The sequence below is a fragment of the Poecilia latipinna genome, unplaced genomic scaffold (assembly GCF_001443285.1).
Source record: "Poecilia latipinna isolate Pla-1442-1.1 unplaced genomic scaffold, P_latipinna-1.0 Scaffold369, whole genome shotgun sequence".
Classification (NCBI taxonomy): Eukaryota; Metazoa; Chordata; class Actinopteri; order Cyprinodontiformes; family Poeciliidae; genus Poecilia; species Poecilia latipinna.
This window is the reverse complement of record NW_015112985.1, coordinates 479,672-492,009: the sequence shown is the minus strand read 5'-3', so window position 1 is coordinate 492,009 and position 12,338 is coordinate 479,672. Positions and strand designations below refer to the sequence as shown.

General features: G+C 38.6%; 1 protein-coding gene across 2 annotated transcripts in view; it reads right to left on the bottom strand.

Annotated features, from left to right (window-relative positions):
- LOC106949911 (protein boule-like) overlaps nucleotides 1–1,361 on the bottom strand; it is a 9,857-nt gene extending 8,496 nt beyond the window's left edge. For both annotated transcript variants that reach the window (XM_015036470.1, XM_015036471.1), the window contains exon 1: nucleotides 1,162–1,361. In XM_015036470.1, coding sequence (XP_014891956.1) covers nucleotides 1,162–1,197 — 36 coding nt within the window. In that variant the 5' untranslated portion in view covers nucleotides 1,198–1,361. The remainder of the gene's footprint in view (nucleotides 1–1,161) is intronic.
- Nucleotides 1,362–12,338: the final 10,977 nt, after the last annotated feature.

The following is a 12,338-nucleotide window of genomic DNA, read 5'->3' as shown; positions in this document are numbered from 1 at the left end:
AAAATAAAGCTTAATAAAAATTTCAAAATAAAAGCCTTGACCATTTTTACATCAAGCAATTGGTCTTTTGGGATTTACATGACTGTTTTAACCAAACTACTATTTCACATTGAATTAGTGTGGTCATTTAAAATGAAGCTTACTGGAATATTCCTCCCACGTTAGTGCACCGCCATAGGGGCTGCAATATTATTAGCCTTTTTTATGTTTGTTTTCCTCAGGATAGTGAACTGCCTTGCATAGCAAGGAAGTTCATTAACATTAGCACAAATATTAGCATTTCACTGTCCTTGACTAGTGCATTAGCATTAGCCTTTTACGTAAAATAACCTATTTGTTAATTTTCTTACTTATTTGCCATGTTTAGTATACTGAATGGAGTAAGTCAATGACAGACAACATGCTAGTGATGCTCCACATGCTACTGATACCCTTCACACTAACATTAGCATTTTGGCTAATTTTAGCTTATGCATTGATTTTAACATAATGAATGGTACAAGTACAGCTTAGTCAACATGCTTATGCCTTTCCACAGGTTATTGACTACAATTTAGCAAAGCTTAGCATTGATGCTTATTTTTAGCATCAGAACGCTGGGTCCAAACCAACAGGCACACTTTGGCAGGCCCCGGCGAAATTTCTTCAGGAATTTTCTAGTTTCAAGGATATTACTCTATTTGATGAAAGTTCAACAAAAGGCCACAGTGCGGAGCCCGTAAAAACTGTGAAATAGCCCTTTTCGGCATTTGAAAGCTACGAATCAGATACTAACTTCACACAAACTAGATTACGAACCATTTTTCACTTCAATTTTACCACAAAAATACATTTTACATTTTGCTAGCTGCGAACATGGCCGTTCTTAAGCATAAATTCATTATCTTTATAATATATTTTCCATTTCCTCTGTTTAATTTGCACAGTCGCACCCGAGCTTGGTCAAGAGACCGTACTTCAAAAGCCTACAATTTATTTAATTTGGTGAAAAATGTATCCAACTATGTCTTGTACTCTAATGTTATGGCGATACCGTACTGACAGCAAAGTTAAAACAGAAGAAAGTCCCTATTGAAAATATTCAACGTCAAAAACGTTAGAACTGTTAGCATCGCCGGCTAGCTGAACGACTAGCAACGTCGTAAAGACAGTTTAACTCACCGTGTTTTGATTCTCCACCTCCATAGCCACATTCATCCGAATAATTTTTGCCTCTTAAAGATGTATTCGGACTATAATCCGAGTTTAAACATGGCCCGCAAAAGTTCTGCAGCTCTGCTTCTTTGGTCACCTCCAACGGTGTGAGTCAGCCGGAGACCCCCGAGCAAACCTCAGTCGGACAGTGATCATGGAACTTTAAGGTAACCAAGGAGACGAAACTTTATTATTATCATTGGCCAAGTCGTTGTTAACGTTTCCTGAAAACACAAAACTGCAAAGTCTCCGTGTTGAAACTAACAATAAGAGCAAGTCCAAAGAAAGTTCAAGAGGTTCTCGTCAATGTTCTAGATAATATTTAAAGAACCTCGAAGGAACCTTCCATGAAGTTGGTTTACTAAAGTGTATAGTAAAATGTATAAGGTACCACCAGGGAACATTTGTAGAATATTTCCTTTCAGTTTTCAACACAAACTAACTAACCTTAAGAGAAAAGTTTCCTAAGAGTCATTATTAAGACTATATTGCAAAAGTTACAGTTGAACTCCAGCTTAGCCGAACATTTAGGGCTTATTTTTCAGATAATTTGGCGCTCTACCAGCCTGACTCAGAGTCTAAGATACCTATAAACAGGATATGCATAACGTCATCACATTTTATTCCAGATGATAGGGTGGAAATGTAAGTAGCCTAAACAGCTAAAAATAAAGATAATGCCACAATTCTGAAAAAAAAATAAAAATAAAAATAAAATGACTAATTAAACTGCATGTTTTCAAACGTAATGCAGTTCTTCATTATTCCCACACGGGGGTGGCATTTCCACAATAATTTAAACTTCTTTGTTTCCTTGTGTTTTCCAATAAATATCTGACCCTCTGTCCTTTAGAAAAGACCTGGTAATGATTATAGTTGTATTTTATAAAAGCAATAGTTTAAAAATGTTTTCTGATCTTGAAATAATCATCCTGGATGTGATAAACTTGTCAGTGATTTCTGAGGCCTCCACCTTTCCCTTCTCCTCCCTCAGCCACAACAAAGTGACTATACAAAGACATCAACGTGTCTTCATCTGAAAGGAAATTACATTATTTTACTGAGTAGCAACAGTCATTAATTAACCACAAACAGAAGGAACACATTCCTTCCAATAAACCTGCACGTTTTATGTCTTTGTTTCTTCTTTTATTGAGTTTGGAGCATTTTCCAGCTTTACAGTAGCATTTCCCACCACTGCCGCCCCCGTCCGACTAATTTGGGCCCCACCTCTGCTTGTCAGTCATCTCCAGTTTTTCTTTTCTTCCCAAATGCACAGTGAATGTGTTGGAGCAAAACGAGAAGGGTGTGTTTGATAATTGCATCCATTTACGCCCTTTTGTCTTTCTCGAGGATCATGAGGTCCAAGTGCTGCTCGCACGCTGATCGGCGCAGAAAACGGAGGGGTCAGCTCAGATGTTCGTGTCCCTTTGAGAAAATGTCCAATTCGCCTCGGTTGGTCAGTCAGTCAGACAGTCATGGAGACAGAGGTTGATGAAAAATGAACCATAACAGAAGGGTTCAACTCCAGCTCTGTAATTAGTCTACAAATCTCTGATTTCCCCTCCTTCATCTACAGGCTATTTATAGCCGCTGCATTCCTTATGGAGAATGAAATGATCTCTTTGAGACAGTACAATGCCAGAAATAACAGGTTTGGACAAACATTTGCTGAGGCGTGGTGGGCCTGGCTGACCATTGCTGAGTTCCACTGTGGTTTGAGTCTACTGTTTTTTCCCCCTCATCCATTTATTCATCTGTTATTCCAAACGGCAGTGGGTTTGCTGGAGGAGGTGCAGGGGGCCGGTGGCGAGTAATGTTATGGTTCAACAAAGGAGCTCGACTGAAATGGCTTTGGAGCGCGGCGCGTGCCTCGCAAGGCAGGCGGAAAATAAAAAGGCTCACCTTCAAGCCAACTCTCAGGTAGCTGCAAGGCCCCGAAGTCGCTCTGTGTGCTTTTTTTTATTTATTTATTTTGTTTTGTTGTGTTTTGTTTTGTTTGTGTTACAATCACACGGCCCCGCTGGGAAATGCGATCGGCTAAGACATGTGGCTTTGAGTGTGAATGCGTGCAGTCGCACTCGAATCACTGTACGCGCGCATCTTTGCATGCCTGTGTTTAGACTATCAGGAAAGGAAGGATTTACTGTCAACAGTGTTGTCAAATTTAGTGCGTCGGACAAAAACGAGGTCCATACGTTACGCGTTTCGGATCCAAAATGTTCTCATTTGGGAAACAAATAAATGGGAAGCAGCGATTTAGTGTTTAATTACTCACATTTTCCCGTTCGTGGAAACGCTTCGCAGGTTTTTATATTCGCGTTTGTTTCGATTTTCAGTAATCCACCTCACAACAGCCACAAATGGGTTTCACTTATCATCTGGAAGGCTTCTTTAGTCTTATCTTAAAGAATTCGTCAAAAAGGATCAGCTGTCTTCTCGCTATGAACTTGGTAATGCTTGTGTGACGTACAGGCATAAATTCAAACATCTCAAAGTTCAGGTTAGCTTGCACTGAGTGATGTTCACTCTGTAAACCCCCAACATAATCATGAAATCAATATTTTGTATCAGAATCAGCTTTTTCCCCCTCTCTAGGTTTGTGGTCATAAACAAGGAGTTTGTCTTCAAAATGTGAATATATGCAAAAGGACAAAATATACACAATTTTTTTTTCTTTTTAGTAAATATGTTGATATACTGTGTTTATGCAAAAGGAGGAAGACAAAGTGCATCGTATCGATCTACATTCTTCTGCGGTTGTCCCGCTGATGAGGATCAGAGGACATTTAATCATGAATAAAAGTGGAAATCTTCCAAACGTCGACCCCTTTCTGCTGGAAAATGGAAATAAAATGGTGTGTTTAGTTTCACACACCCCTAAATTCAGTAACTTCCTTCAAAATTCCATAATTGATAAGGTGTGTTACAGCCAGTAAAGACATATTATGTACAGCTTGAATGACGTGGAGTAAACTGTAGTTTACTTAGGGTCTAAAAGTCTAACAATAACTTTAATCAGTGAGCCTACTGAACTGTAAAGATGCATAACTCATTCTTTAGGCCTCTGTGAATCATAAAGGTATGCGAGTTCTCACATACCAAATTCTGAACAATTTGAAGATCAAACAAGTGTTAAAGCAAAAAAAAAAAAATCATAATAGACTTTATAATCACTCCATAAAGTGCCCTAAATACACATGTTTTCCTGACACTGAATCACATTAGCACAAGGAAAACGTCCCTTTTATGGCTTTCTCCAGTGGTTGTTTGTTCTTTTGTGAAAATGCCTCACCACAATGGTGTTGCATTCCACAGCAACACCCGATGATTTCTCTAAATGTAGACATATTATTTAGGGTTTTATATGCCGGGGCCCCGGCTATAGTTAGTGGGTGTGCACACACTGACCTATAATAAAGTAAACATAGTCGACTGAAGTTCTGGCCGGTGAATTCTCAGCAAAGACACGGTTTTGTGTTCTTACTCTTAATGCCTTTATTGGAGGTAAAACTTGTTATGATTTAGGGAAGAAAAATATTAATTTAAGTTTTAGGGGGGGAAAAAACAAAGACTGCAATCTCTCTAACCCTGGTTGTTAGGGGTTATTTACTGAGAAAGTGAAAGTTTTATGTTCAAAATGATATATTCCTTAAAATATAAGGAAATTATGTTTGATAACGAAGGATGGTTCTGTTCTGGAGACTATTCTGAAACTTCTGGAGATCATTATGCAAAAGAAAGGACATTACGGACATCTCTCAGTCTTTGTCAGACTCCTACACAACTTCACCTTCAGTCAGAGGCTTCCTCAGGTACGATGTAACACAGACCGCTACAGGAGGTTGCTTCTGTTGACAGGAATGACAACTCTTTGAAGAAACTTACAACAACTTTTATTTTTTTACCTCGACGGAATCTTTTAAAAGGGAATTTATCAGTCAGGCACTTCACAAATCCGGCGTTTGACGAAAGCGAGCCGTAGGATGTGCTGCTTGCAATTTCTCGCATGTGGACGAAGGCTCCCTCTTCATCAGATGAATTAAGGGTTGAGGTTCGGTGGTGGCAGCGTGGTGCTATGTGGACACGATTTGCTCAGCAGGGACGGTGAAGATGGCTGGAGCTGAACATAGAGCGGTTCTGGAAGAAAAGCTGATGGAGGCTGCATGTTTTGAGGCTCAAACCAATGAAAGTCCAATAAATAATAAAGTTACAGTCATACTTTTGCAGGGCATTGTCTGTTGCAATCTCAACACTGCAGACTTTATGCTTTCTTTGTGTTTGTGAAAAGACAGAAACTTGAGTTTTTATATGAGCAAATTAATACTCAAGCCAGTATTTCATTTTTTTTTTCAATCTCAATGCTAAACTCTGGCCCAAAAAGCAATCTAGGATCAAATCAGACAATTGCCAATTGCAGCCGCGCTTATTTACCAGATTCTGCTCCATGTTTGGTTTTAAATAAAACATGGTTCATCGGGGAGTGTGACAAAGACAGAGGGGATGACAAGTTGAGTCATTCCGCAGTCTTTTGGATGCGGGGCTCATGAATTATTCGGCAGGAAGGTAACACTAATTTTGCATTAGATTCACGGCCCAGTGCACCTGCAGATTTTCAACCCCAACACACACACACACACACACACACACACACACACACACGCATGCACACATGCAGGTCTGCCTCTCCTGACACCCTGTTGTTTTGTGTATAGTGAATGTAGGTCAGGAATGCGTGCGTTAGCGCGCTTGTGTGTATTTACTGTAAGGAATGCAGCAGACACACATTGTTCCACGAGAATCCCCCCGACACGTCTCCCAATATAAACCCGCACAAACACACTACAGCGGTAGGTCAGTTTAATATTTCATTTGGCTGATGGACGGCTACCACTGGCTCCGTGAGCCAAACATCATTACGACACACTAAGTGACTTAACTCTAATTAGAGCTGAAAATCACATTAAATCTGCTCTGTGATACAGAAAGCAGCATTTTTATTCCCGCTACCGATGCAAAGCCTCCTTACATCCGTTTCGCCGGAGCAGAAAATAATTAGAGAACAAGAAAGAACTGAAAGTGGAAAGCAAACAAGCAGCACAGATGAACCGGACAATCTTATGCTCAAACGAATCACTAAGACGGTCTTTAAAGTTCAGATGGGCAGTTGCCCAGGGCGGTTTTAGAAAGGGGGCAGTACAGGAGCAGCATGTACAACTGTAATTTATTATTCTAATATATGGGTTTAATTTATAAATATTGAGAGCTCTGATTTCTTTGAAAAAAAAAAAAATTATTTGCAGCATTTCTGGGAAAAAATAAACATTTTGTCATTATACATACCAATTTAAGATACAAATATCCAGAGATTATCATATTTTATTTTATTTTTTACATTTTTAAGATGCTGAGAATGGCAAAAGGAAAAAAAAATTAAGCACTGATTCTTGGAAACATAAATAATAAATGTGTATTTACAAAGATTTACATCGTCACTAACTTCCCTTCCCCCCTGTTCGCCTGCACAGTACCGTGCTTCACCTGTGGTGGGAGTCAGAGATGTCCTTGTTTTCTCCTCCCTCCGTCTCTTCGCCCCTCGCTGTGTTCGAGCTGAACAGATGCCAGTGCTGGGTAAAGTCTTCTCCAGAGGGACTGCCAGCAGCATATTGGTTTATAATTAATGAAATTAGGGCTGCTGTCTGTTGAGGAGGCTCCGGTCCCAGCGTAGGACAGGCTGCTGCTGCTGCTGCCTACCAGGAAGAGAGGCAACTTTAGAGAGAGAAACTTGGATTTCACACACGTTAATCCACGGGAAGAACATTGGATTTTACGAAATACAGTCAGGATCTCATTGAAAACTGGGCTTTTTTGTCTATGTGGTAGAATTTTGGTCTTTCTCTGTGTTTTCTTTGGAAATCTTTAATCTAGTCTTCATGTTTACCTTTTGGAGAAAAGTTTCATTGCACTATTTGCAGCCTGCTTTTGATGAACTTTGATGTCAAGACTATTAAATGCCAACTATAGACCCCATGATGACATGTTAGGTTTTTTAGAGTTGTAGGCCCGACTATAACCACCATCTATGAGATTGCCTTTCTATCCACATCAAACATGGATGCTTGAATAAACAATTTGGTTCATTTTGGGTGAACTATTTCACCGTTTTACATACATTAAATGGCATTAATCAGCAGTTTGCGGATTGTGAAAGCGCCGTTATAAACGGACACGAATGTGAAACACGCTTGGGAAAATCTGAAGAATTTTGAAGTATTTTCACTGTTATTAATTTTACACTTTAGGTTTAATTATCAAGCAGGTCAGACGGACTCTCTTGATGCAGCGACGGAGCCTTAAAGCATCCACTAACCTCGTAATGCCACAATTTCTGTTGTTTTTTTTTTTGTTAATACAGGGGGTTTCTGTTTACACAAAAGGGTGACGCATAACCCCGTGTGAGGTGACTGTGTGAAATAAATGTTCCCACAAAACAGACACACACACACACACTCCCCTAATCAGGACCCACTAACCTTGTTTTGTTCACGTTAAGGCTCTTTTGCTAATCGAATTAAAGCTGCTCAATAAAACCCCTCCTGCTGTGTCCTGATGGAGTCGAACCGTCGGTTCTCCTGAACCTGAATAATGCAGCTTCAGCTTTATGTGAACGGAGGGTTTGGATTCTTTGTATTTCCGCGGTTCCTTTGTTTGCGTTTATAGCTTTCTTTTTGCCAATCTTTATCATCGGATGTTTTTGCAGTTTTTCACCTTTTAACCCATGTGTTTACAAATGGGGTCCAACCGACTCCACACCCATATCACTGGTATCAGTTGCCTCAGTCCTCGCACGCACAAGGGTTAAGGTGAGACAAGATGCTTTATTAAACTGACAGGTGACGATTGCCAACAGGAACCCTGATTGCTAACAGGGTGCAGCTGGGAGGGAAGGGCAGACAGGCACACTGAGGGAAAGTTACAAATGAAAACCGGCAGCTGATCTGCAGTTCGAAGAAATGGCAAATAAGGGGAAAGGAGCAATCAAACAGAACAAAATCCAATATGCAAAAAGAACAAAATGCAAAAGAACAAGAATGCATACCATTCTTTATTAGAAACATGGATGAATTTTTACATTTAAATCACAGTTGTCATCTCGGTGTTTTGGGTCCTGCTGAGACTGTGTGTTTTAGATTATTTAGTCGATTTATTTCAGTCTACAGCATCAGAGTGACACATTATTACCATTTCTGTTTAACCTGCAGAAAACGAAGATTTCCTCTTTCTCTTAAAGACTTGATTCCAGGCCTCCTTTTCTCCCCTCCTCTGGACTTTGGACATCCAGTTGGTAGTGCATCTTGTTTGTCTCAAAACTCCACTGTTATGACATTTGTGCTCCATCATATTATAAACAGGCAGAGTGGGTGCTGGCAATGCCAAACCACTAATGGTTGTAATTGTTAGCAGTTGTTTAGGCAGCTTGGGCTAAACACTATGCGTGTATTTCTATGAATATGCTCCTAAGTATATCTTTGTGTTTGCTCTCATTTACGGAGACATAAAGCTCCTTTCTGTGAGGTTTTAACTTTTAAAGCAAGTTTTTGTAGCTCCTTTTTTTTTTTTTTTTCATTTTTAAGTATTTAAGATCAGTCAGATTTTAATCTTCAGCAAAAAAGACAACAGAGAAAAAATAAAAACGGTTTATGAATGTTTATGTTAATTACCAAAAAAATGAAAAATCAAATCCAAACAAATCTGGTTCTGTGTGGAAACATAATCTCGAATCAGCCGTGATTTAACAACAGAATCTGAATATCCTGAAGGAAAACATCCAAGCATCAGTTTGTGACATTAAGCTGAGGCACATTTAGGGCATCCAAAGGCAGAGTTGGGTAGAAAAGCTACATTTTACTTAAGTAACTTTTTTTTTTTTTTTGGAAAAAAAAAAAAAAAAAAAAAAAAAACTTTTATACTTTTAGGAGTAGCTTTACCATGCCATACTTTATGCTACTACTACTTGAGTAAACTTTCTGGATACTCTACCCACTGTGAGTAACTTCGTTAAGGAAGAACAAACATGTTTTAAGCAAAAATGCATGCAAACTTTAATATTGCTCAAGTTATATTAAAGTTTGTATAATGATCTGAAACATTTAAATGCAATACCAGGAGGAATCTATTATTTAAAGAAAAAGAAAATATGGTAAAATCTAGGTAGAGTGTGACAAAAGGCCATTCTGGAGAGTCATTTAACCAAAAAGGTAAAACTTAGGTCAATTAATGTGCATCGTATTACAATACAAAGTAGGAATGGCATCAGCATGTATCTAGGAAATCCTTGCTGCCATGAAGAGAGGTCAGTTTAAGTTTTTGTTTGAGAAAATTGGATGGGTTCAGGTGCAGGAAACCGGGCAGCTGAAGGGAATAAACAGAACTTTATAAACAATCCCTAATATGCTGCACATGCAGGAAGTCCAGGTAATGCAAAACAGAGTTGTGAGTGATAAACAGAAAAAAAAAAAAATGCAACCTGGAGTCTTCAGACAAGGATACGAAACATGGCGTAAAATCTGCAAACCCTAAAAGGGGAGCAAAGTTATTAAAATCAAAGCAGACAAAAATAGAGAAACCATTCAGAAGGTGAAAGTTGTCTGAGGAAAATCGATGTACTTATATTTTCCCCTGACTGGATTTTCTTCCCATCCATTCCAGATTTTCAGTCTGCCAGAATCGACGCTTCTTGAGGAGGAAACAAAAAAAATAAAAAATAAAAAAGGATGCATTTTTCCGCTTTTAAGCAAAAAGAGCAGCACACACACACAGAGAGAACAAGGGGGGTAGGAGGGAAGTACAAGTTTTCCTGGAAGCTACTTTCTACCCTCCTCAAGTGCATCGAAATAAACTTCAAACACTCTCGGCTGCTTGTTGTGTTCGGTGTGAGGGAAGACATGCAGTAAAGCATGCTAATCTGTCGGCCCGTGTGGCGCTGTGGGGTAACAGCCGGTGCCAATCCAACCCAGTAACGGTCCAGCAGGCCGCAGTGGGAGCCAGCGGAGAAGGAGGGGAGGAGCGTGAAATCCCAAACACCTGGTAGCTCTTTCTGTACAAGAATCCGCAGCTGGTGCCGGGAGCCCGCAACCATTTGCCCAGCTGTGGTTCTTCGACAACTAGACTGGTTTACAATGAGGCAACACCAGTACTTACTCTGTCTGAGTTTGTTTAGAGGACCAAAAAAAACAAAAAAAAAAAAACAGCTGAGGTCCAATCAGTGTCAATAACAGGCTAAATTATGTGAAACTGAACGAATAAATGTAACACAACTGGCTTTTGTTCGACTTCATGCGGTGAGAAAAACATGTCAAGTTATCAGCTGCAATGATTTTGAAGTCAGCTAAGTTGGCAGCTAGCATGTCTGTAAACTTGGCCATTTGCAATTTGCCACAAATATCAAAGATGTGGAAGAAGATGCTGAGCTTTTTGCCCTGTGTGCAAAAAGGTGCCATTTTACATTAAGTGTTTATCTACTGGAGGGAAGATAATGACTACTCATGACACAACCGACTGACTCTGACATGGGTCTTCCTTAAAAAAAAATGTTTTCTAAAGTCTTTTAAACTCCACAATATTCAGCTTTCAAGACAAGTTCACTTAGCAATAAATTTCATCAATATTTGGCTGATGACAAAGAGCTTTGTTCGTGCACCCGTTTCCTGTTTTCCAACCAACTGTGACAATAGTATTAATCAGCAGTCGTATAAAGCAGTTTGTTTTAATCCTTTTCTGTATTTTTTATTTTATTCAATTTTTTTCGGAATGTGTTGGAGTTAAAAGGGAATTTTGCCGCTTAGAAACCACAACAGACGAACCACTTCTGAAGATTATCATCAACACCCTTTAAGATTTAAAGGAGACGGTTACTGAAGAAAAGAGAAAAAAAAAGCCACTTCGTAGAGCTTGTGAACATATATTTGGATGTCTGAGCTGAAAAATGAAAAGAAAAAAACAACACCCCGTAACCATGTCGTTTTGTTTTTCTGTCCTTCCAGGATGGAAAGCATTTCTGTGACTGAGCATAAATTTGTTCCTCAGTGAAGAGCAAAGAATGGAATTTTATTTCATTCCAGCTTTTTAACCTCAAATCTTGACATTTTTCTGACCTCTTGGGGAGGAATTTCAAACTTTTGTCCCTTCCTTTTCTTACTTTAAGCCACTTTAGACAAAATGAGTTAATACTGACAGGTAATTTACAGCACCCTAAACACCTATTTACTCCGAAATCCTGAAAATCTTTCATTTGAATATATCTAATCAATACAGGGGGAGTCACTGATTTTCCAGAATCACTGTGCTAAAATTAATAACAGTACTGTTGGTATAAACTTTTGTATAAAGGATCCTTGTACGGAGCTAAATTGGGAGCATAAAGTTTGTTCAAAAGGGGAAAAAACTGAAACTGAAAAATTATTTTGAAACTGAAAAGGAAACCTTGAATCTGAAAAGTAGTTTTGACATTTTTTTTGAAGTTTCAAAATTTTATTTTCCCTATTTCAAATTTTTATTTTCAGCTTCAGTTTATTTTTTCAGTTTCAAATATTTTTTTTTTTAGTTTCAAAAATAATTTTTCAGTTACAATTTTTTTGTTCAGTTTCACTTTTTTTCCCCTTTTGAACAAACTTTAAAAACTTTAAAAACACAGAATATACTGTATTATGCATTAATACAACAGCGAGCTGCACACTACAGCAGAAGCTAATGTATAAAATGTACAATGTTCAACCAATCAACGCCGAGGAAAATAAACGGTGCTCCAGAATTGGCTGTTTTGTGAACACCTGCTAAAACGTATTTCAAATGTATTTCAGCTTCCCAAGCTGCATTTTCTTTCAAATATTTTAGAATATTGTACAATATGTACAAAAAAACATCAGCAAATTTTCCACAAATAATAATAAGAGTCACATTTCACAGGAAAAATTCTCAGTCTGCCTTGTTTAACATAAAATGTTAAACATAAAATGTATCAATAGCTCTGATTGTCCTTTGTCCTAAACACACGCTTCTCACTTGGGTGCCATGTTTTCTCGTACCTTTAAAATTTCGAGGCGCGACAAAAAGAAACGACAGGCTGAGTCATGTTATATATATAT